The sequence below is a fragment of the Oncorhynchus masou genome, chromosome 18 (assembly GCF_036934945.1).
Source record: "Oncorhynchus masou masou isolate Uvic2021 chromosome 18, UVic_Omas_1.1, whole genome shotgun sequence".
NCBI lineage: Eukaryota > Metazoa > Chordata > Actinopteri > Salmoniformes > Salmonidae > Oncorhynchus > Oncorhynchus masou.
In genome coordinates, this window is record NC_088229.1 from 15,453,204 (window position 1) to 15,477,631 (window position 24,428).

The 24,428-nt window shown below is 41.6% G+C and overlaps 2 protein-coding genes across 9 annotated transcripts in view; both read left to right on the forward strand.

The window, feature by feature from the left end:
* The window catches only part of LOC135504085 (homeobox protein Hox-C5a-like), a 95,354-nt gene that overhangs the window by 33,781 nt on the left and 37,145 nt on the right, over window positions 1–24,428 (forward strand). The window contains exons 1-2 of one of the 8 annotated variants that reach the window (XM_064922366.1): window positions 5,041–5,690; window positions 6,774–7,542. The exons of 5 other annotated variants lie outside the window; for them this stretch is intronic. In XM_064922366.1, the coding sequence (XP_064778438.1) occupies window positions 5,204–5,690; window positions 6,774–6,991 (705 nt within the window). In that variant the 5' untranslated portion in view covers window positions 5,041–5,203 and the 3' untranslated portion in view covers window positions 6,992–7,542. Of the gene's footprint in view, window positions 1–5,040; window positions 5,691–6,773; window positions 7,543–8,801; window positions 8,962–24,428 lie in introns of those variants that run through there. 2 more of the 8 variants (XR_010450067.1, XR_010450065.1) reach the window with 2 other exon arrangements.
* LOC135504087 (homeobox protein Hox-C6a-like) lies at window positions 1,327–3,805 on the forward strand. The gene is made up of 2 exons (XM_064922367.1): window positions 1,327–2,290; window positions 2,928–3,805. Exons 1-2 carry the CDS (start codon window positions 1,888–1,890, stop codon window positions 3,224–3,226), a joined length of 702 nt encoding a protein of 233 aa, XP_064778439.1. The 5' UTR covers window positions 1,327–1,887; the 3' UTR covers window positions 3,227–3,805.

Below are 24,428 nucleotides of genomic sequence, written 5' to 3' on the forward strand. Positions count from 1 at the left end.
TATTTGTGTGAAGGCAACACACATAACATATATTTAAGCAATAACGCATGAGGGGTGTGTTATATGGACAATATACCACAGCCAAGGGCTATACTTAGACACGACGCAACTCAGAGTGCCTGAATAGCTGTATTCAAGGGCGACAGGATAGCCTAGTGGTTAGAGCGTTGGACAAGTACCCGGAAGGTTGCGAGTTCAAACCCCCGAGCTGACAAGGTACAAATCTGTCGTTCTGCCCCTGAACAGGCAGTTAACCCACTCTTCCTAGGCCGTCATTGAAAATAAGAATTTATTCTTAATTAACCGACTTGCCTAGTTAAATAAAGGTATTTTTTTTTGCTGTGGTATGACCATATACCACAAACTCCCCAGGTGCCTTATTGCTATTATAAACTTACTACCAACATAATTAGAACAGTAAAAAAAAATGTTTTTATCATTCACGTGGTATATGGTCAGATACATAGCTTTCAGCCAATCAGCATTCAGGGCTCTAATCACCCGGTTTATAATATGCAATTTAGGACTGGTATTACGTGTATGTGGTGAGAGAGTATTGTGGTTAGGTGAATAAATACCAAGCTCTAAATTTCTAAGATGTGATTGTATCCGTAAAAGTGTTCTGTGGAGACATCCTCTGACATAGCCTAATCAATGCTGTACTCACGGTTTCTTTGTTGGATTATCAGGATAGAAGGTGGAAACGTTAATAGCGTAGTCAATTTAAATAAAAAATATTATAGTATTTTTCTTTGAGATTATAATCCAACACATTCGTTTCAGAGGCTCGAGATTTATACATAGAGTTATTTATTGGTGAGCTGGGCAACGTCAGTTGGTTTTATTGCCCATCACAGAGGAGACCCTAAACGCATTCTTAGCATCCCCGACCTTCCCCCTAACAATCGGAATGACCAGTTCAGAGCCGAGGCACGATACTTACCTACGTCATGTAATGCATTTCATACACGATGTAAATCATGGAAAGAATGTAAGAAATTCTTGCTTGAGCAAAAACACAACAACCAACAAAGCACGCGAGTTTTATGAGAGTGCCACCGATACATAAACGTCTAAATGTACAACTCACCCTGAAATGGTGTACAGTGCTCAGGTCAAACAATTACATTATACAAATATATTTGTACATTGTACTTGTTAGTGGCATTTACAATATGCAAAATGTGTGCTTGCAAACTACCTTCTCTCTCTCACACACACACACACACACACACACACACACACACACACACACACACACACACACACACACACACACACACACACACACACAACACACACACACACACACACACACACACACACACTATATTCCACTATTCCCCATAAGCAGGCTAAACAGATGTAAATATATCAATTGAGTTGTCCCATTTATAAAATGACATAAACTGTATTCTGGTTTTGGACAGGCAGCAGATTGATATTGCTGACAGATACACATGTCACTTATATGTTTATATTGTCTTGTTTTCTTGCTGAGTGGCAAGACCCACTAACTTCATGCATGTGTTTTCTGACTGTGTTGTTAGAGCTAAAGATGGATATCTAAAAGCTACGGTTTCCTTTTAACTCCTTGCTATCAATTGGTGGAGAAGGGTCAGCTGACATTGTCATATTTTCCCCCTCGGAGCCTCAGCTAAAACACTCGGGTTAGTGCGTCTAACTGGAAATTAATAATATTGAAATCTCAAGGAACCGTCCATTTTACAGAAGCAGATAACGTATAAAAGGAAGGTTTTGCAAAGGTGTGTGAGATAGACAGAGTATAAAGAGAGACGGGAAGGGGGAGCTACTGAGAGAGGGGAGTGAAGAGAAAAAAAGACCGATAAATTGGGGAGAGTTAAAGGAGAGGGTTACAGGCAAGGTATGAATTCGTATTTCGCAAACCCGTCGGTCTCCTGCCATTTATCCGGTGGTCAAGATGTTTTGCCAAACGTGTCCCTAAATTCCACAACTTATGACACAGTGAGACATTTTTCCCCTTATGGGGCTGCTGTGAACCAGAATCGAATATACTCCAATCCTTTCTATTCTCCCCAAGACAACGTTGTTTTGGGGCCGAGCCGGGCATCCTATGAGTATGGATCTAATGTGTTTCTTCAAGACAAGGATGGGGGTCTTGCCAGTTGCAGACAAACAAGCAGAGGGCTGAATGCACAAAGCCACAGTGCTCAGGAGTACAGCCTGGATCACGCCAGAGGAGGATCGCAGGAGCAGAAAGCTAACGTCCAGATTTACCCCTGGATGCAGCGAATGAACTCTCACAGCGGTGAGTTTTACTACAACAAATAAATTAAGTAAATGGGTCAGTTTTACGATATGTCTTAGCAACAGAGCAACTTCGTTTTTATGGCCCCATAAAACATCATTGTATCGTCTCGCCCTGGTGAAAGGCCTCCTTTCCGAGTATGCGTAACTATTCTAAGAATCTTGAATCTTGTTTATTTCATTTAAACAATTTGCATAAACGATGTATATTTTACAAACAGACGTTGGACATTCATATTACGTATCATGGTTTGGAGAACCGCTTGTTTATTTCACTGCATGCCAGATGCGTTACTACCCGGAGCAGAAATAGGCTATTTTGGACATGAATCGCTGCCATGACATTGTCAGTACCTTTGTAATGTCTAATCTAGATTATGGTGATTAAATCATCTGATATCAGAAAAATGTACAGATTGGTTATGTGTGTGTGTGTGTGTGTGTGTGTGTGTGTGTGTGTGTGTGTGTGTGTGTGTGTGTGTGTGTGTGTGTGTGTGTGTGTGTGTGTGTGTGTGTGTGTGTGTGTGTGTGTGTGTGTGTGTGTGTGTGTGTGTGTGTGTGTGTGTGTGTGTGTGTGTGTGTGTGTGTGTGTGTGTGTGTAATCCAATACTTTGTTTTCTTTTCTTTTAACTGCACAGGAGTTGGATTTGGATCAGACAGACGCAGAGGACGCCAGATATACTCCCGTTACCAAACACTGGAACTGGAGAAGGAGTTCCATTTCAACCGCTATCTAACCAGACGTAGACGTATCGAAATAGCCAACGCTCTCTGTTTGACAGAACGTCAGATCAAAATTTGGTTCCAGAACCGTCGTATGAAATGGAAGAAAGAGAGCATTCTAACGTCTACGGTGACAGGGAGTGAATCAACAGGGACCTCCGTGGAGGAAGGAGACGGGGTGGAGAAGGAAGAGGGAAAAAATACAAATAAATGAAAGAAAGACATTTAAAACGAAATCATGAAACTACAACTAAACTACCTAGCCATTCAAGGACCAGAAAGAAACTCTAATGCATGATAGTATTCTGCTATTTGCCCACCCCCATCTATGTATCGGTTTGGATCACTTCAACCAATTCACATAGGTCATTCATAGGCATGGTTTACAAACACAATATGTATACGCATTCCAAATGTGAAGGAAATGCGAAGGCACACTTATTTTGTTTTTGATAATATAGGTATTTGAAGCTTTACTTACCCATGAATCCCATCGTAATTTTGTGTTGTGCAATATGCATCTAGCAAATATCCTGAAAGCTCTCATGGGGTGAACAACACTACCTAAATTGTAGATATGCCTGTATATATTCTATGTACGCTTATGTGTACCCTGTGTAGCTCAAATGGATGTTCTCATAAAGTGGCACTTACCACTGTTTAGCCTAATAACCGTTTTGGGTTACCCAAGACTACCTAATAAAGAGGACAACTAATACACGAGCAATCACGTTGTTTAGGTTTGTGAATTTATGTTTGATCATAATTGTGTATCATTGAATAAAATGTTTTCAAAACATGTCCGTCCCTGTCTTTTGTACAATTCTGAGCAACGGGTCATCACAATACAGATCACTAACCTCCACTACAATCCAGATACGACAGTGATGTTGTTTTGCACAATTTGTGTGTTTAGTCTGGCAAAGTATGTAATGTATTACAGGTAGCCTCCAAAGTATGTAATGTATTACAGGTAGCCTACAAAGTATTTAATGTATTACAGGTAACCTACAAAGTATTTAATGTATTACAGGTAACCTACAAAGTATTGAATGTATTACAGGTAACCTACAAAGTATTGAATGTATTACAGGTAACCTACAAAGTATTGAATGTATTACAGGTAACCTACAAAGTATTGAATGTATTACAGGTAACCTACAAAGTATTAAGTGAATGGCTCTTTCCATGTATGAATATTACTTGACATATTACTGTTTAAGAAAGCATCCGTATTGAAGCAACGGAAACAAGTTTTGGATACCAAAATAAACTCAGACATAAGCTATAAGCCATATTGTACTATAAAGCTGATAGCTAGTCCAACCTTTAGGCAATCGGCCTATAAACAATGGCTTAGAGATTGTTTATGCTGCTCAATAAACGTTGATATGGGCAGTTTGGGCACAGGCCCCTATTTCTTCCGCACTTCCGGGATGACTATCAACCCGATTTAAACCAAATGAAGATAAACCTACATAGCATAATGACGCCTCAAATAGCACAGCATTTTAATATAATAATAATTATAATAAGTATTATTATTATTATATAATTATGATTATTATTACGATAGCCGACTATGGAGCATTTTGTCGTTTTGTATTGCTCAATCAGTGTTGCTGTTCATAGTGCCTCTATGGGGCAAACCGCCCCACCCCCACTAGAGACTGGTACGCTATGTAATGCAGCAGGGCAAGGGAAGTGGGCCTATGGAGGGGCATAGACGAGATGGCCGCCCTGGTCTGCCCTACACCAGACACCAGATGACGCTATTGTCTTACAGTCTCGCCCTTTTCCTCACCCAGACCCCACCATGGTCCCCAACAGCCCAAAGCACAAAGTTTACCGGGCACATTCCCACTATTCATCAATATACCCCGGGAATATCAAGCCAATGCATGACTGGCCAACATCAGCACGTGATCCTATTCCCCATATTTGGGCATTACACGTCAAATCAAGAAAAAAACATATATGAATGCCACCACCTATAAACCGTGGTATTAAAAAAAAGATACCCCTTGAACTTCCAAAGAGCTTCCTATGAATAGCAACAACTAATATAAATAACAATATAACAGCAAAATATTTAGCCCAGGCTACTCTCGGATACAATATGTATTGTTAGTCTATTGCCGTTTTTACTTCATGAATCCCTTGCGCACCGTTTTTGTGTGTTTCGTGTAAGATGAGCTCGTACGTAGCAAACAACATTTTTAAGGAGCAAACGCACGAGGCATCCTCCTTTAACACCATGAATAGTTTTGGCAGTTATGGGTCTCTCTCTTCCCTCCATCAAGCCAATTATGCCTATAACGGAGGTCTTCATTTCAACGGCACATTCACCTCCTCTGAATCCACTGCGAACTCTCTGAAACGAGAAGAGATGGAAACTAGCTTGCGAGGCAATACGGACACTCAACCTCCACCACGACTACAGTCTTGCTCAGCTGCGAGCTCCCGGAACTCCGTGCAAAACTGCCTTCGTGATGGGATACTGAGCAAAGGGACTGGAAGGCCAATGGAAGTGGTCGAAAACCCTATGACTGAAGAAAACGCAATCAAAATCGAAACTATGCAACCCGTGAAATGTCAAAACCATTCGAAGAAGCACCAAGACAGTCAACAGCAACCGCAGATTTTTCCCTGGATGACAAAACTACACTTGAGCCACGGTAAACTGAAAAAAAGTCTATAGCCAACTTAAAGCCTACTACTTCCCTCACTCACTCACTCTCTCTCGCTTGCTATCCTGCTTTGTCCATTCACCGTTTTTCGTCTTGAGTTTTATAGGCCAAACGCAGGAAATAATAAAACTGGTGGTCATAAATTTTATGACAAAGGCGTCTATTGCTCGTAAACCTGTTCTGTTACTGTGAAGAGGTGATCTGCCACGGTTAGATTTATGGCTGCATAATTGGATAAGAGAAACAAAAATATTAGAAAACGATAGACGAGTAGTCTTTTTTACGTTAATGTATTAATGCTTTTCAGCCCCTAACAGGTTATTATACTCTAAGAGTAGTATAGGCTATAGTCTAGTTGAACTCGGAGGAAAAGTATGTGCCCTGACCCCCGTGTGAACTTTTCACCTTGGAAAGCTCCAGATATAATTGAAAGATGGTATTCATGTCCAAAATCCACTATTGCCCATTAGGCTATAGCCTACTGCTGGAGTAACCACTCAATATTACCACTGCATTTGGTGCTTTATTAAAGACTTTTAAAGACCAAAATTATAGTTCTGCGAGTGTTCTTCCTTATAATATTTATCTGGATTTCCCAGTGCAGCAAATGCTGTTTTTTGTGTGTTTTTTTCCAAGATTTATTTGAAATGAACAAACGCCAGAATAAATAAGTTTTTGTATTCAATGAAATAGAATTAGAAGAACATTCATTTCACTGTTAGTTTACACCTTTTACACCTGCAAGGGACGAATACAATTTAATTTCATTCATCCAGAGCTTTTGTCCCATGATTTCAATTTCATTATTTCGTTCAAGCAGTTAAATTTGAATTGAAATAGTTTCACTTCTTTGGGGCTTAGACACTTGAACGTTTCATCATTTGTAAACGATTTGAATCATTTTAGATGCTGCAACTCAAAATAGAGAGGCAGTATCTTCATCTCACGTCATCCGACATTAACCTTGACCTCAGGTTATTTTTTATATGAATTAAGATTTTATAATATTCGATAACTCTTGGATTTTCCTAAAATGTAGGCTAATGCATATTTTCTCTAATACCACTTCAGAATCATCTGACGGTAAACGCTCTCGAACCAGTTACACCCGCTACCAGACTCTGGAGTTGGAGAAAGACTTCCATTTCAACCACTACCTCACCCGTCGCAGGCGCATTGACCTCGCCAATTCCCTCTGTCTGAACGAGAGGCAAATCAAAATTTGGTTCCAGAATCGACGTATGAAGTGGAAGAAGGATTCGAAACTGAAATCAAAGGACTCAATATAAACATGGAGTTGATGACTGATCTGGAGACGAACTGCTAAAAGAAGTATGCAGAGGGAGACCATTATTCGAAACGTGAAGGCAGTTTTCATAAATCAGCACTTGTGTTACTGACTATTACATTATTAGCATATTACGTGTTTGTAACTTTACATGTGGACTTTTATTCTTTGCTTGATGGGTGTAAAAATGGAAGGAAAATATTGAACAAAAATATAGTAATGTGTTGTCTAAATGTAAAGATTGTGTAAAGACCTTTGGAAGTCTTAGGGAGGAGCTGTGGACTATAAGGCCACTCCCTCTTTCATGTTTCAATGCGAATACACGAACATTCTGCCTATTCTTTTATCTAACTGTTCGTGTCTCTTATAATGACGAACATTTTTTATTTTATTAAATGTCTTAAAAGTCATAGTTGGGCGCTGAGTGACTTTGTTGTTTTCGGGCTTACAGCAAACAGACGGTTCACTTTTTGAACTATGGATTATGTCCAACCAAATATGTAAGACTTTCGTGATGGTATTTGAGGACAGCACCCATACCTATAGGCCTACCATTCCATGTCTTATATATATATATATATATATATATATATATATATATATATATATATATATATATATATATATATGTTCGCAGTTGTCTGAACCAATCGAAACATTGTACATATTGAATAATCTGCCACCCCCATAGATGCACAATAATTGCATATGTACAGAAGGCCTATTGTACAATTGTCTGAATAAGCTTGTGATTCAATCAAAACGCTTACAGGTGTTGAGAAAACGTTTGAATAAACCTCCCATATACCGTATTACCAGCACATTCGTGTCGCAGTTTTGTATCAGTACACATGTATAGGCACTTAGTATTAAGAAATAGATTCGAGGTCTCACACGTCTATTTAAAACATTTACAGTAGGCCTATCTATCCCTGACAGACAGACGCATGCACATACACGTTTAAGCCCCCAATAAAACTGTATTACTGTGTTTCCACCTCTCCCCCACAGATATAAAATGGTTCCTGTTTTAACATGATAGAGCCAGAGAGCACAGCTAGCTGCTTCTAAATTCAAATGGGTTGAGATGTATAGGCTAACTTTCTCCATAGGCCTAGTGTAACAGGGTTATATTACACTAGCCACTCACAGACTTGGATGTTTCAGTGGCCTTACTCACGGACCAAATGTAAAGCTATGGTTATGAAATATGTTAAGAGTATGCTATATGTTTATATTCAGTCTATATCAAACTTTTTTTTTTAAAGATAACAAAAAAACGGTTTTTTAATATAGCTTTAAGTAGATATTTTATCATGTGAGTCAATATTGTACGCTAGTGTAGTAGACAAAACCATAAGTTGAAACACAGCTATGCATTGACCTGTATTTGGCACACTGCTGGCCTAATTATTGACACGTATTGTAACAAGATGTCTTAACAAAACAAACATCTAATTTCAGGGAAAATGATTAATCAGATGCCTTTTCCTGTAGGAAATGTTGCCCCATATGAAAAATATATATATTTTCACTCACCTTGCAGATTTTAGCCTAGTTTCACTGCTATATAAATACAACAGAGCATGGACTGATTTCTCAATGGCACTGTCGGGCCTAACCGTGCTACATTGTTATATAGGGCTATCGCATTCCCCTTTTCGCGTCTCTTTCTTTTAGTATTTTAAAGTTTGTAATGTTATTTATGCCAATTGCCTAGAGCGGGGCCTGTGAATGGTGCACAGGGAGCACGTGGTGCCATTAAAGTGGGGTTTATGGCCTGGAAAAACTGACAAACCTTCGATATATACACATCATATATAATCTTGTCCTGGATCGCAGCTGCTGGCTTCTATTACCTGAGGAAGAAAGGGCTTTGTCTCAGTTAGTGTGGATTACCCTGGCCCGGACTAGTCCGTCTGTAGTGGTGTAGCTGATCTCTCGGTCGCAAATGGATCCTTAAACGATCCAGTAAGTTTATAATATTTTTACTAACATGCATGTTGCGTCAACCTATAGCGTTTCTTTTGTATTTGCTGTTGTGGTTCGGTTGGCTTGATGTTTTCGATACAACGGGATTTGTTCAATTGTTTTTGTGGTACACATTCCTTATAATTATTATAACCAATCGTAATGTTATATCTGGCTCTGCTTGCTGTTTGTTTGTCCGTAGAGGAGATATGTCTTACAATAGATTACTAACGTGTTAATGTATGGATCATGCATGGTCCCTAACCCACTAGTAAAAATAGAGTTACTTCTGAAAGACAGTTCTGTTCTAGCTTTCCTGACTGGGTTCTAATTTACTCTCCTCATTCATTAGGCATATGATACATCTTTAAACAGAACACAATTTATTAATTTAGATAATGGTCTGCACATTGTCAAATGCTTCATGTTACTGTTACACAGTTGTCAGATAACCAAAATAAGAGTTTGTATGTGTGTGTCAGTGTGTGCGTGTGTGTTGATGTCCTATCATACAGTACTAACTGAAGCTACTATGTACAGCTATGCTCCCACAAAAATGCAGTCAGGTTTCAGAGCTGGGATGTGTGTATAAATTACAAGTTCATACTTGTGCTTGAATAAACATAGCAACCCACTTTTCAGGATTGTCTTGGTAAGATATTGTTGCTAAATCACACTGTTGACAGAGAAACTGTCGAGTGAATCATGTTCACTGCTCAATGGTTTGACTATCTTTAACTCTGTAGGCCAGTCCAATTGATACCTGTCATGGTATAGCAGTCCATTGGATAAATGTCATCCATCCCCTGCCATCCCATAATCAACACACAGATGTGATACTGTTTATTTTTGTTGAGGAATGGAATGTTAACATAGAAATTGTTCTGGAAGGTTCTGGAAGCCAACATTTGTTTAAGAGCAGCGTGACAAGTTAAATCTCAATTGTTACATTGTATCTCACCTCACCTAATATAGAACTGGCAGGATTTTCCATACACCGTCAGGACAGGTCAGCTACGTCTGGTAAGACGAGGTGCGGGGGTGTCCAATATTAAAGAAGTCTCAAGGTATTGCTCGCTGTGATGGCGCCTACAGAGATGGTCGCCTCGCTTCTCGTTCTTAGGAAACTATGCAGTATTTTGTTTTTGAATCTATTATTTCTTACACTGTTACCCCAGGAAATATTAAGTCTTATTACATAGAGCCGGGAGGAACTATTGGATATAAGAGCTTACCAACATTACCAACATTACAACTTACCAACATTACGACCAGGAATACGACTTCCCCGAAGCGAATCCTCTGTTTGGACCACCACCCAGGACAATGGATCGGATCCCAGTAGACACGAGACGTATGTGGCAGGGTCTACAGTCAATCACGGATTACAAAAATAAAACCAGCCCCATCTCGGACACCGATGTCTTGCTCCCAGACGAACTAAACAACTTCTTTGCTCGCTTTGAGGACAATACAGTGCCACTAACAGGGCCAGCTACCAAAACCTCTCCTTCTCCTTCACCGCAGCCAACGTGAGTAAAACATTTAAATGTGTTAACCCTCGCAAGGCTGCCGGCCCAGACGGCATCCCTAGCTGCATCCTCAGAGCATGAGCAGACCAGCTGGCTGGTGTGTTTACGGACATATTCATTCAATCCCTATCCCAGTCTGCTATTCCCACATGCTTCAAGAGGGCATGTTCCCAAGAAAGCTAAGGTAACTGAGCTAAATGGCTATCGCCCCGTAGCACTGACTTAAGTCATCATGAAGTGCTTTGAGAGACTAATCAAGGATCATATCACCTCCCCCTACCTGACACCCTAGACTCACTCCAATTTTCTTACCACCCCAATATGTCCACAGACGACGCAATCGCAATCACACTGTACACTGCCCTAACCTATCTGGACAAGAGGAATACCTATGTATGAATGCTGTTCATCAATTACAGCTCAGCATTTAACACCATAGTACCCTCCAAACTCGTCCTTAAGCTCGAGACCCTGGGTCTCGACCCCGCCCTGTGAAACTGGGTCCTGGACTTCCTGACGGATGGTGAGGGTAGGAAAGAACATCTCCACTCCGCTGATCCTCAACACTGGGGCCTCACAAGGGTGCGTTCTCAGCCCTCTCTGTTCACCCATGACTGCTTGGCCATGCACGCCTCCAACTCAATCGTCAAGTTTGCAGACGACACTACAGTGGTAGGCTTGATTACCAACAACAACGAGACGGCCTACAGGGAGGAAGTGAGGGCCCTTGGAGTGTGGTGTCCGGAAAATAACTTCACACTCAACGTCAACAAAACAAAGGAGATGATCGTGGACTTCAGGAAACAGCAGAGGGAGCTCCCCCTATCCACATTGATGGGACTGTAGTGGAGAAGGTGGAAAGTTTTAAGTTCCTCGGCATACAATTCACAGACAAACTGAAATGGTCCACCCAGACAGACAGCATGGTGAAGAAGGTGCAACAGCGTCTCTTTAAACCTCAAGAGGCTGATGAAATTTGGCTTGTCACCTAAAACCCTCACAAACTTCGACAGATGCACAATCAAGAGCATCCTGTCGGACTGTAGCACCGTCTGGTATGGCAACTGCTCCGCCCACAACCGTAAGGCTCTCCAGAGGGTAGTGAGTTCTTCACAACGCATCACCGGTGGCAAACTACCTGCCCTCCAGGACACCTACACCACCCAATGTCACAGGAAGGACAAAAATATCATCAAGGACAACAACCAGGTGAGCCATTGCCTGTTTACCCTGTTATCATCCAGAAGGCGAGGTCAGTACAGGTGCATCAAATCTGGGACCGAGAGACTGAAAAACAGCTTCTATCTCAAGTCCATTTGACTGTTAAACAGTCATCACTAACATTGAGTGGCTGCTGCAAACATACTGACTAAAAATCTCTAGCCACTTTAATAATTAAAAATTGGATGTAATAAATATATCACTAGTCACTTTAAACAATGCCACTTTATATAATGTTTACATACCCAACATTGCTTATCTCATATGTATATACTGTACTCTATACAATCTTTTGCATCTTATCTAAGCCGTTTGGCCATCGTTCATCCATATATTTATATGTACATATGTACTTATTCATTCCTTTACACTTGTGTATAAGGTAGTTGTTGTGAAATTGTAAGACTTCTTGTTAGATATTACTGCATGGTCAGAACTAGAAGCACAAGCATTTTGCTACACTCACATTAACATCTGCTAACCATGTGTACCTTATGATAAGCTGTAGACCACACTATCTAACAAGAGAGTTCGATATTATTCGTAACCGTAACCGTCAGGGACTTTAATGCAGGCAAACTTAAATCCACTTTACCTCATTTCTACCAGCATGTCACATGTGCAACCAGAGGGGGAAAAAACTCTCAACCACTTTTACTCTACACACAGAGATGCATACAAATCTCTCCCCCGCCCTCCATTTGGCAAATCTGACAATAATTCTGTCCTCCCGATTCCTGCTTACAAGCAAAAACTAAAGCAGGAAGTGCCAGTGACACACCCAATACGGAAGTGGTCAGATGACATGGATGCTACGTTACAGGACTGTTTTGCTAGCACAGACTGGAATATGTTCCGGGATTCATCAAATGGCATTGAGGAGTACACCACCTCAGCCATCGTCTTCATCAATAAGTGTGTTGACAACGTTGCCCCCACAGTGACCGTACGTACATATCCCAACCAGAAGCCATGGATTACAGGCAACATCCGCATCGAGCTAAAGGCTGGAGCTGCCACTTTCAAGGAGTGAGACACTAAACCTACTACACCAGCTCTGATGCTCGTTGGATGTGGCAGGGCTTGAAAACTATTACGGACTACAAAGGGAAACCCAGCCACGAGCTGCCCAGTGACACGAGCCTACCAGACGAGCTAAATGCCTTTTATGCTCACTTCGAGGCAAGCAACACTGAAGCATGCTTGAGAGTTCCAGCTGTTCTGGACGATTGTGTGATAACACTCTCGGTAGCCCATGTGAGCAAGACCTTTCAACAGGTCAATATTCACAAAGCCGAGGGGCCAGATGGATTACCAGGATGTGTACTCAAAGCATGCGCATGGAACTTAACACCTCCCTCTGCAACTGGATCCTGGACTTCCTGACGGGCTGCCTCCAGGTGGTAAGGGTAGGCAACAATACATCTGCCACACTGATCCTCAACACAGGGGCCCCTCAGGGGTGTGTGCTTAGTCCCTCCTGTACTCCCTATTCACCCATGACTGTGAGGCCAAATACGACTCCAACACTATCATTAAGTTTGTTGACGACCCAACAGTGGTAGGCCTGATCACCGACAACAATTTTTTTTAAACATTTTTTTTATTTCACCTTTATTTAACCAGATAAGCTAGTTGAGAACAAGTTCTCATTTACAACTGCGACCTGGCCAAGATAAAGCAAAGCAGTGCGACACAAACAACAACACAGAGTTACACATGGAATAAACAAGCGTACAGTCAATAACACAATAGAAAAAAAAGTCTATATACAGTGTGTGCAAATGGCGTGAAGAGGTAAGGCAATAAATAGGCCATAGTAGCGAAGTAATTCCAGTTTAGCAAATTAACACTGGAGTGATATAAGAGCAGATGATAATGTGCATGTAGAAATACTTGTGTGCAAAAGAGCAGAAAAGTAAATAAAAGCAATATGGGGATGAGGTAGGTAGATTCGGTGGGTTATTTACAGATGGGCTATGTACAGCTGCAGCGATCGTTTAGCTGCTCAGATAGCTGATGTTTAAAGTTAGTGAGGGAGATATAAGTCTCCAGCTTCAGTGATTTTTGCAATTCGTTCCAGTCATTGGCAGCAGAGAACCGGAAGGAAAGGCGGCCAAAGGAGGTCTTGGCTTTGGGGATGACCAGTGAGATTTACCTGCTGGAGCGAGTGCTACGGGTGGGTGTTGTTATCGTGACCAGTGAGCTGAGATAAGGCAGAGCTTTACCTATAGCATAGACTTATATATGACCTGGAGCCAGTGGGTATGGCGACGAATATGTAGCGAGGGACAGACGACTAGACCACACAGGTCCCAATGGTGGGTGGTATAAGGGGTTTTGGTGACAAAAAGGATGGCACTGTGATAGACTGCATCCAGTTTGCTGAGTAGACTATTGGAAGCTATTTTGTAAATGACGAGTCAAGGATCGATGAGACAGCCTATAGGGAGGAGGTCAGAGACCTGGCAGTGTGGTGCCAGGACAACAACGTCTCCCTCAATATGACCAAGACAAAGGAGCTAACTGTGGTATACAGTAAAAGGTGGGCCGAACAGGCCCCCATTAATATCGACAGGGCTGTAGTCGTGTGGGTCGAGAGTTTAAAGTTCCTTGGTGTCCACATCACCAACAAACTTTCATGGTCCAAACACACCAAGACAGTCATGAAGAGGGCATGACAATACCTTTTCCCCCTCAGGAGACTGAAAAGATTTGGCATGGGTCCCCAGATCCTCAAAAAGTTAAACAACTGCACCATCGAGAGCATCCTGATCGGTTGCATCACCACCTGGTATGGTAACTTCTCGGCATCTGACCGTAAGGCACTACAGAGGGTACTGCGTACGGCCCAATACATCACTGGGTCAACCTTCCTGCCATCCAGGACCTATATACTAGGCAGAGGAAAGCCCCAAAAAGTGTAAAAGACTCTAGTTACCCAAGTCATAGACTGTTTTCTCTGCTACCGCCCGGCAAGCGGTACCGGAGCGCCAAGTCTAGAACCAAAAGACTCCTTAACAGCTTCTACCCCCAAGCCATTAGACTGCTGAACAATAACTCAAATGGCCACCGGATTATTTACATTAACACCCCGCCTCTCCATTCATGTTTTTACACTGCTGCTACTCGCTGTTTATTATCTTTGCACAGTCACTTCACCCCTAACTACATGTACAAATTACCTCGACTAACCTGTACCCCCGCACATTGACTCGGTACCGGTAGCCCAAGTATTTAGCCTCGTTATTGTTTTTTATTGTATTACTTTTGATAATTTTTTACTTTAGTTTATTTGGTAAATCTTTTCTTAAGTCTTTCTTGAACTGTGCTGTTGGTTAAGGGCTTGTAAGTAAGCATTTCACGGTAAGGTCTACTCATGTTGTATTCGGAGCAGGTGACAAATAAAGTTTGATTTGATGTGTTCTGCTTCTGTTCATTTGGAAAAGTTATGTGGTTGATTTTGTTAAGTTCCTTTGTCAGTAAGATCCTGTGTTGAGTGTTTTGTTCGTGTGACCTGCCCATGAACTCTGGGCCCCTTGTAGTACCTTGTAATTATGGCACAGAGGTTTTCCTGGTCAGTTCCCAGAAGGGCCAGGGAGGAACTCAGCGGTCTGATGATGTAGTGAGTTGATGGGTTCACGTTCCTGAACAGCTAATCAAGGGGCTACCCAGAGCCCTCTTTTCCGCTGCTGCTACTCTCTGTTTATAATCTATGCATAGTCACTTTAACTCATAGTCACTTTAACATAATACCTCAATTACCTTAATTACCCACCCCCTGTATATAGCCTCGCTTGTTATTTTACTGCTGCTGTTTAATTATTTGTTACTTTTATTTTCTATTTATCTATTTTTTTACTTAACACTTTTCTTTTTTTTCTTAACTTTTTGAAATATTGATGGTTCAAGGCTTGTAAGTAAGCATTTCACTGTAAGGTTGTATCGGCACGTGACAAATACAATTTTATTTGATGTTGAGTTTTAACCCCTTACTTCCTGTTAGATGAAGAGAGTGGAAACCAATGATACACAGTCAATAGGGGGTGCTATTAAACATGCTCCCCCTCCAAATAGAGAATAATGATGCTATAGAGCAGGGTATCCCAAACTCGGTCCTGGGGCCCCTCATGAGTGCATGTTTTGGTTTTTGCCCAAGCACTACACAGTTGATTCAAATAATCAAAGCTTAATGATGAGTTGGTTATTTGAATCAGCTGTGTAGTCCTAGGGCAAATCCCAAAAGGTGCACCCAGGATGGGCCTCAGGACCAAGTTTGGGAAATGCTGTTATAGAGAGGATTCGCCTGCATTATAGTGCATTGGGGTGGCTAAGTTCTCCACTGTTCTTAAGCTCGGTATGTCTTCCTCTAGACTTTGTCTAATCTTGTTGACTGTAATCGAGCCATGGTATTCCCATGGTTGGCAAATAATCATCTAATAAGAAAGCCACTGTCTTGTCTAGATCATGAGAGAGTGTTACCTGGCAATGAGAACATTGCCTAATTGTTGGTAAAGGGACCCACCTCCAGAAGCCCAAACATTTTTAGATGAACAGAAAACTCTATTATTCTTTTTATGCTTTTGCATTTGTTTGTAGACTGAATGGTTTATTATATTGTAATGTATTCAGATTATATTAATTTCCCTTTATAAAAATAATTTCTTCATGAGATGAGATTGCAGAAAACACAATAGGGAAGGAAAGGGATGCCTAGTCAGTTGTTCAACTGAAATGTGTCTTCTGCATTTAACCCAACCCCCCCTGAGTCAGAGAGGTTTGGGGGCTGACTTAATCGACGTCTATGACATTGGCACCCGGGGAGCAGTTGTTGCTGGGGGTTAACCTCTTCAATGTAATGGCAAAATGTTGTTTCCCGCCTAAATAGACATACCCAAAAGTAACTGCTATTCATGTGTAATTACATGATTCTGACATGCCAAAACTTGGTATGTTTGGAAAGAAGACATCTGGGAGATTATGAGGAAATTATCAGAAGATAGATTGGAGTTACATAGTTCAGAATACACAAGATCAAGCACACACAAAATAACCATTGTTTATTTTCTTTAAAAGTATTCTTTCATTGACAAGCTATAAGTGAATTATTGATGCCCAGAGCTGGAAACACATCAGATGGCTTCTACAACATGTGGAAACATGTCAGATGATTTCCACAACATGTGAACAATATCAGGAAACAAAATGGAGTTGATAGACCTAACAATGAGAAACGGGCAGATGTTTTAGTAAGTGGTGTCAGGTGTGGTCACAGCACATTTACAAGTGTCCCTAAACCGCTCCAAAGTGGCATGTCTGTAAATTAGATCATTTCAGTGCTATTACATATTTGCAATCCCTAAATGCTATTTGTTCAGTATAAAAACATAATTTCTACCATATCAACCTCTCTCAAACATTGTGGTGGTGTCTGGGGACATACAGGGGATATCCAAGTGTTTTTTAAACCTCTCCAAAGTGCCTGAACGTTTAACCTAGGCATAAATAAATAAACATTTAACTTAAAAAAAAATCCAATGTATTGGTCCCACATAGAAATGACCTGTTTACAAAACAATAGAAAAGCAACAGATGTACAGTACCAGTCAAAAGTTTGGACACACCTACTCATTCAAGGGTTTCTCTTTATTTTTACAATTATCTACATTGTAGAATAATAGTGAAGACATCACAACTATGAACTAACACATATGAAATGATGTAGTAACCAAAAAAGCCTTAAATCAAAAACAGATTTTAGATTGTTCAAAGTAGACACCCTTTGCCTTGATGACAGCTTTGCACACTCTTGGCATTCTCTCAACCAACTTCATGAGATAGTCACCTGAAATGCATTTCAATTAACAGGTGTGCCTTGTTAAAAGCTCATTTTTTGAATTTCTTTCCTTCTTAATGCGTTTGAGCCAATCTGTTGTGACAAGGTAAGGACCAAGTCCATATTATGGCTAGAACAGCTTAAATAAGCAAAGAGAAACGACAGTCCATCATTACTTTTAGACATGAAGGTCAGTCAATCTGCAACATTTCAAGAACTTTGAATGAATGAATGAAACTGGCTCTCATGAGGACTGCCATAGGAAAGGAAGACCCAGAGTTACCTCTGCTGCAGAGGATAAGTTCATCAGATTGCAGCCCAAATAAATGCTTTACTGAGTTCAAGTAACAGACACACCGGGTGCCGATGATGTGGATGTTGATTAAGGCAGCCCCCTGCACCTCTCTGATTCAGAGCGGTTGGGTTAAATGCAGAAGACACATTTCAGTTGAATGCATTGTTGTACAACTGACTAGGTATCCCCTTTATTTTTTTTATTTTTTTTAACATCACTGTTCATAGGAGGCTGTGTGAATCAGGCCTTCGTGGTCAAATTGCTGCAAAGAAATCACTACTAAAAGGACACCAATAAGAAGAAGAGACTTTCTTGGGCCAAGAAACACAAGCAATAGACATTAGACCAGTGGAAATCTGTCCATTGGTCTGATGAGTCCAAATTTGAGATTTTTGTTTCCAACCGCTGTCTTTGTGAGATGCAGAGTAGGTGAACGGATGTTCTCCGCATGTGTTGTTCCCACCATGAAGCATGGAAGAGGAGGTGTGATGGTGTGGGGGTTCTTTGCTGGTGACACTGTCAGTGATTTATTTAAAATTCAAGGCACACTTAACCAAAATGGCTACTATAGCATTCTGAAGCGCGAGCCAGCTCATCTGGTTTGTGCTTAGTGGGATTATCATTTTTTCAACAGGACAATGACCCAAAACAAACCTACAGGCTATGTAAGGGCTATTTGGCCAAGGAGAGTGCTGCATCAGATGACCTGGCCTCCACAATCACCTGACCTCAACCCCATTGAGATGGATTGTGATGAGTTGGACCGCAGAGTTAAGGAAAAGCAGCCAAAAAGTGCTCAGCATATGTGGGAACTCCTTCAAGACTGTTACACTTTTTTTGGTTCGTACATGATTCCATATGTGTTATTTCATAGTTTCGATGTATTCACTATTATTTTACAATGTAGAAAATAGTTAAAAAAATAAAGAAAACCCCTTGAATAAGTAGGCTGTGTCCAAACCCGACTGGTACTGTACATCGAATTATAAAATGTATTATCAAACACAAACACGTGTACTTCACTAAAAAAGGTGCAAAAATAGAAATAAGCTTAACTATATACACATGGAATTTGTGTTTGTTTTACATCCTAGGTGTAGATTATTAGATTTCACCGTAGCTCGTGCATGTCGTCATAGTCTTGGAAGCAGTCCCTCTTTGCCAGGAAAAAAGCGAACTGGAATTTTTTATTTAACCTTTATTTAACCAGGCAAGTCAGTTAAGAACAAATTCTTATTTTCAATGACGGCCTAGGAACAGTGGGTTAACTGTCTGTTCGGGGGCAGAACGACAGATTTGTACCTTGTCAGCTCGGGGTTAGAGCCAGTCCAACGCTCTAACCACTAGGCTACCCTGCCACCCCAATTGAGACAGGCAGAAGATCTGGCATTTCCCCCCTTTTCCCCCCTGTGTTTTGTGCAATGCTTGCAGTTCTTCATTTAGTCTTTTGGGATGTTTTTTGGATAGCTACGCTACGCTCTCCTTGAGTGGGGGGTCTTGTGATGGTTGTGAGGTTGCTTTGGTCCCCCAATTCAGACATTTCCAACACCAGCTGCTCTCGGAAGGCCAAATGGGAGAGAGGAGTTTGACCTTCTGCTTGTAGAAAATGTCATAATTTACTGTATCAATGTCCACAAAATGGTAAAAAAAGTAATACCACTTACTGGTCTTGTGGAGGACCTGCTAGTAGCCTAGCAGAGCATCAGATAGGTCGTCACCCCCAATGCTGGCATTGGAGTCTTTCACAGAACCAGGAATTGAGACCTGTTTTCACCCTCCTTGAGACATGGTCATTATTGCCTTATGCTGTGTGGTGAGCATGGTTACTTCCCTAGTGTCCATCCATTTCACAAAAAGCAGCTTGTTAGTCCTGATCCAACGTATGGTCCCCCTCTCCGCTGTCTTTGTCGTGTAATTATGTTAGTACGAATGGTGCCACAAGCCCCCATTTTCTTTTTCAAGAGGTCTATGAAAAGTGGATGTAGAACCATTAGACGGGTGATTGACATAGCAGTGGGGGATGAAGACCTTGGCCGGTGGGGGCACTATCTGGGGAGGGGTGGCTCCCAAACATCATCATCCAAATCATCTGCATCCTCCACTCTGTTGTGAATAAAATAAAGGTATATACTGTTGTAAGACACACAGAATTACAGTTGACTAAATTTACAAAACAACATTACTGTAAAGTAAAAACACCAAGCCTAAACTTTACCTGTACAGTGACTCACATAGAAGGTGTGAAGCACACACACAAAGGCAAAGGTGAGAACCACAAATAAACAGTGGCCACGAGAGTTTAGTGGCCTCTCCAAAGTTACAAGGAACAGCAAACAGTGAACTAATATGAAAAATAGACAACTACATTGGCATTATATAACATTGAAATTACTTGTTACATAGGCCAATGTAAATTTAATCCAAAGCACAAAAAGCAGGCAACTTATAAAAAATGAAATACATATAGTAAATTAGCTATATAAAGTCATGAAAATAATGTACTAATAGATCTAAAAGTGGATCCAATCCTTCTAGAAGATAGTCCTCATCGCTTCCCTTATCCGAGTCTGACGGGTATTTTATTCAAAGCTTCTATGCCGGTATACTTATTCATAGCTGCCTTCTTTTTAGCTTTCTGTTCGATACTCTTCATTTTTACATTTTCCCCCATTTGAGAAAACCAGCTTTCATGCTAAATCGATGAAAGCTGTTTACAATGTAGTGTAACCTGCTCGATGCGTCTCGTCTCTGAGCCAGGTAGCGATAGTTCGCATTACGCAATACACATAAAAGGTTCTAGGCCTTGCATTGTCCCACCCAGGTCACCTGCATATCACTGGAAAGCTTATCCCATTGGTTACAAGACTGTCAGGTGCCATAGTAGCCAATCCCCTGTGTAATGGATGCCTACGTCATTTTTCACGCGCAAAGATATAGTCACTCTGTGGACATTCAATGTTTCCATTAAGTCATACATCATCAGATAGCATTGACAATAGATTAGGTTTGTTCCTACAAACCTAAGGATTCATTTCATACCTCCCCATGTATCTATAGCTCAAACACAGACCAAATCGAAGCTTACCTTGTAGATGTTTGGTGAAAACGTTGGTGATCAATAACGGTAGGTCACTGTCAGACAAATAAGACATCCTCATGATCTGTGGAGTCCCGGCTTTCGGTGTGTATCGAAGTATTCCGTGTTTATTTTGTTTATGCTTCACAACATAAACCGGAACGTAGGTAGGAGCCATCTTGAAATTAGGTATTCGGCTCGGCCTGCCCTTATACATTTGTATACCAATATATGGCAAGAAATGACACAAACGATTTTAAGGCAAAGATTAATAGCCAAGACACAAAGCTTTTCCGCAGACACCCTGCTTTTGCAGATAGGGACTACCGTTCTCATTTTTATGTATTTATTTTTTATTTCACCTTTATTTAACCAGGTAGGCTAGTTGAGAACAAGTTCTCATTTGCAAGATAAAGAAAAGCAGTTAGACACATAAAACACAGAGTTACACATGGATTAAGCAAACATACAATCAATAATACAGTAGAAAAGTCTATATACAGAATGTGCAAATGAGGAAGGATACGGGAGGTAAGGCAATAAATAGGCCATAGTGGCGAAGTAATTACAATATGGCAATTAAACACTGGAATGGTAGAATGTGCAGAAGATGAATGTGCAAGTAGAGATACTAGGGTGCAAAGGAGCAAGATAAATAAATACAGTGTGGGGGTTAGGTAGATTGGATGGGCTACTTACAGATGACCTATGTACAGGTGCAGTGATCTGTGAGCTGCTCTGATAGCTGGTGCTAAAGCTAGTGAGGGAAGTAAGAGTCTCCAGCTTCAGAGATTTTTGCAGTTTGTTCCAGTCATTGGCAGCAGAGAACTGGAAGGAGAGGCGGCAAAAGGAAGAATTGGCTTTGGGGGTGACCAGTGAGATATACCTGCTGGAGCGCGTGCTACGGGTGGGTGCTGCTATGGTGACCAGTGAGCTGAGATAAGGCAGGGCTTTACCTAGCAGAGACTTGTAGATGACCTGGAGCCAGTGGGTTTGGTGACGAGTATGAAGCGAGGGCCAGCCAACGAGAGGGTACAGGTTGCAGTGGTGGGTAGTATATGGGGCTTTGGTGAAAAAACAGATGGCACTGTGATAGACTGCATCCAATCTGTTGAGTAAAGTGTTGGAGGCTATTTTGTAAATGACATCGCCAAAGTCGAGGATCGGTAGGATGGTCAGTTTTACGAGGGTATGTTTGGCAGCATGAGTGAAGGATGCTTTGTTGTGAAATAGAACGCTGATTCTAGATTTCATTTTGGATTAGAGATGTTTAATGTGAGTCTGGAAGGAGAGTTTACAGTCTAACCAGAAACCTAGGTATTTGTAGTTGTCCACATATTCTAAGTCAGAACCGTCCAGAGTAGTGATGCTGGACGGGCGGGCAAGTGCGGGCAGTGATCGGTTGAGGTGCATGCATTTAGTTTTACTTGCATTTAAGAGCAGTTAGAGGCCACGGAAGAAGAGTTGTATGGTATTGAAGCTCGTCTGAAGGTTAGTTAAGACAGTGTCCAAAGAAGGCCCAGAGGTATACAGAATGGTGTCTCCTGCGTAGAGGTGGATCAAAGAATCACCAGCAGCAAGAGCGACATCATTGATGTTCCAGAGATGTTCCCCTCCAATTGAACCCTGTGGCACCCTCATAGAGACTGCCAGAGGTCCGGACAACAGGCCCTCCAATTTGACACACTGAACTCTATCAGAGAAGTAGTTGGTGAACCAGGCTAGGCAATCATTTGAGAAACCAAGGTTGTCGAGTCTGCCAATAAGAATGTGGTGATTGACAGAGTCGAAAGCCTTGGCCAGGTCGTTGAATACGGCTGCACAGTAATGGCTTTTATCGATTACGGTTATGATGTCGTTTAGGACCTTGAGCGTGGCTGAGGTGCACCCATTACCAGCTCTGAAACCAGGTACGGTGGGATTCGAAATGGTTGGTAATCTGTTTGTTAACTTGGCTTTCAAATACCTTAGAAAGACAGGGTAGGATAGATATAGGTCTGTAGCAGTTTGAGTCTAGATTGTCACCCCCTTTGAAGAGGTGGATGACCACGGCAGCTTTCCAATCTTTGGGAATCTCAGACGATACGAAAGAGTGGTTGACCAAGGAGAGTGGTGCATCAGATGACCTGGCCAAGGCTAGTAATAGGGGTTGCAACAATTTTGGCAGATAATTTTAGAAAGAGAGGGTCCAGATTGTCTAGCCAGGCTGATTTGTAGGGGTCAGATTTAGCACCTCTTTCAGAACATCAGCTTTCTGGATTTGGGTGAAGGAGAAGTGGGGAGGCTTGGGTGAGTTGCTGTGGGGGGTGGTGGGCTGTTGATCGGGGTAGGGGTAACCAGATGGAAAGCATGGCCAGCTGTAGAAAAATGTTTATTGAAATGCTCAATTATAGTCGATTTATTGGTGGTGACAATGTTTCCTATCCTCAGTGCAGTGGGAAGCTGGGAGGAGGTGCTCTTTGTCTCCATGGACTTTACAGTGTCCCAGAACTTTTTGGAGTTTATGCTACAGGATGCAAATTTCTGCTTGAAAAAGCTTGCCTTAGCTTTCCTAACTGCCTGTGTATATTTGTTCCTAACTTCCCTGAAAAGTTGCATATCACAGGGGCTGTTCGATGCTAATGCAGAAGGCCACAGGATGTTTTTGTGCTGGCCAAGGGCAGTCAGGTCTGGAGAGAACCAAGGGCTATATCTATTCCTGGTTCTACATTTTTGAATGGGGCATGCTTATTTAAGATGGTGAGGAAGGCACTTTTAAAGAATAAGCAGGCATACTCTACTGACGGGATGAGTTCAATATCCTTCCAGGATACCCGGGCAAGGTGGATTAGAAAGGCCTGCTCGCTGAAGTGTTTTAGGGAGTGTTTGACAGTGATGAGGGGTGGTCGTTAAATCGCAGACCCATTACGGATGCAAGCAATGAAGCAGTGATCACTGAGATCTTGGTTGAGTACAGCAGAGGTGTATTTGGAGGGCAAGTTGGTTTGGATGATATCTATGAGGGTGCCCGTGTTTACGGATTTGGGGTTGTACCTGGTGGGTTCATTGATCATTTGTGTGAGATTGAGGGCATCAAGCTTAGATTGTAGGATGGCTGGGGTGTTATGCATGTCACAGTTTAGGTCACCTAGCAGCACGAGCTCTGAAGATAGATGGGGGGCAATCAATTCACATATGGTGTCCAAAGCACAGCTGGGGGCAGAGGGTGGTCTATAGCAAGCGGCAACGGTGAGAGACTTGTTTATGGAAAGATGGATTTTTAAAAGTAGAAGCTCGAATTGTTTGGGTACAGAACTGGATAGTAGTAAGACAGAACTCTGCAGGCTATCTCTGCAGTAGATTGCAACACCGCCCCCTTTGCAGTTCTATCTTGTCGGAAAATGTTATAATTAGGGATGGAAATTTCAGGGATTTTGGTGGATTTCCTAAGCCAGGATTCAGACACGGCTAGGACATCCGGGTTGGCAGTGTGCTAAAGCAGTGAATGAAATAAATTTAGGGAGGAGG

Coding starts and splice junctions, on each gene's coding strand:
- LOC135504087 (XM_064922367.1), top strand. CDS start 1,888: ATGAATTCGTATTTCGCAAACCCGTCGGTCTCCTGCCATTTATCCGGT. Junction 2,291..2,927: donor GCGAATGAACTCTCACAGCG/GTGAGTTTTACT, acceptor TTAACTGCACAG/GAGTTGGATTTGGATCAGAC.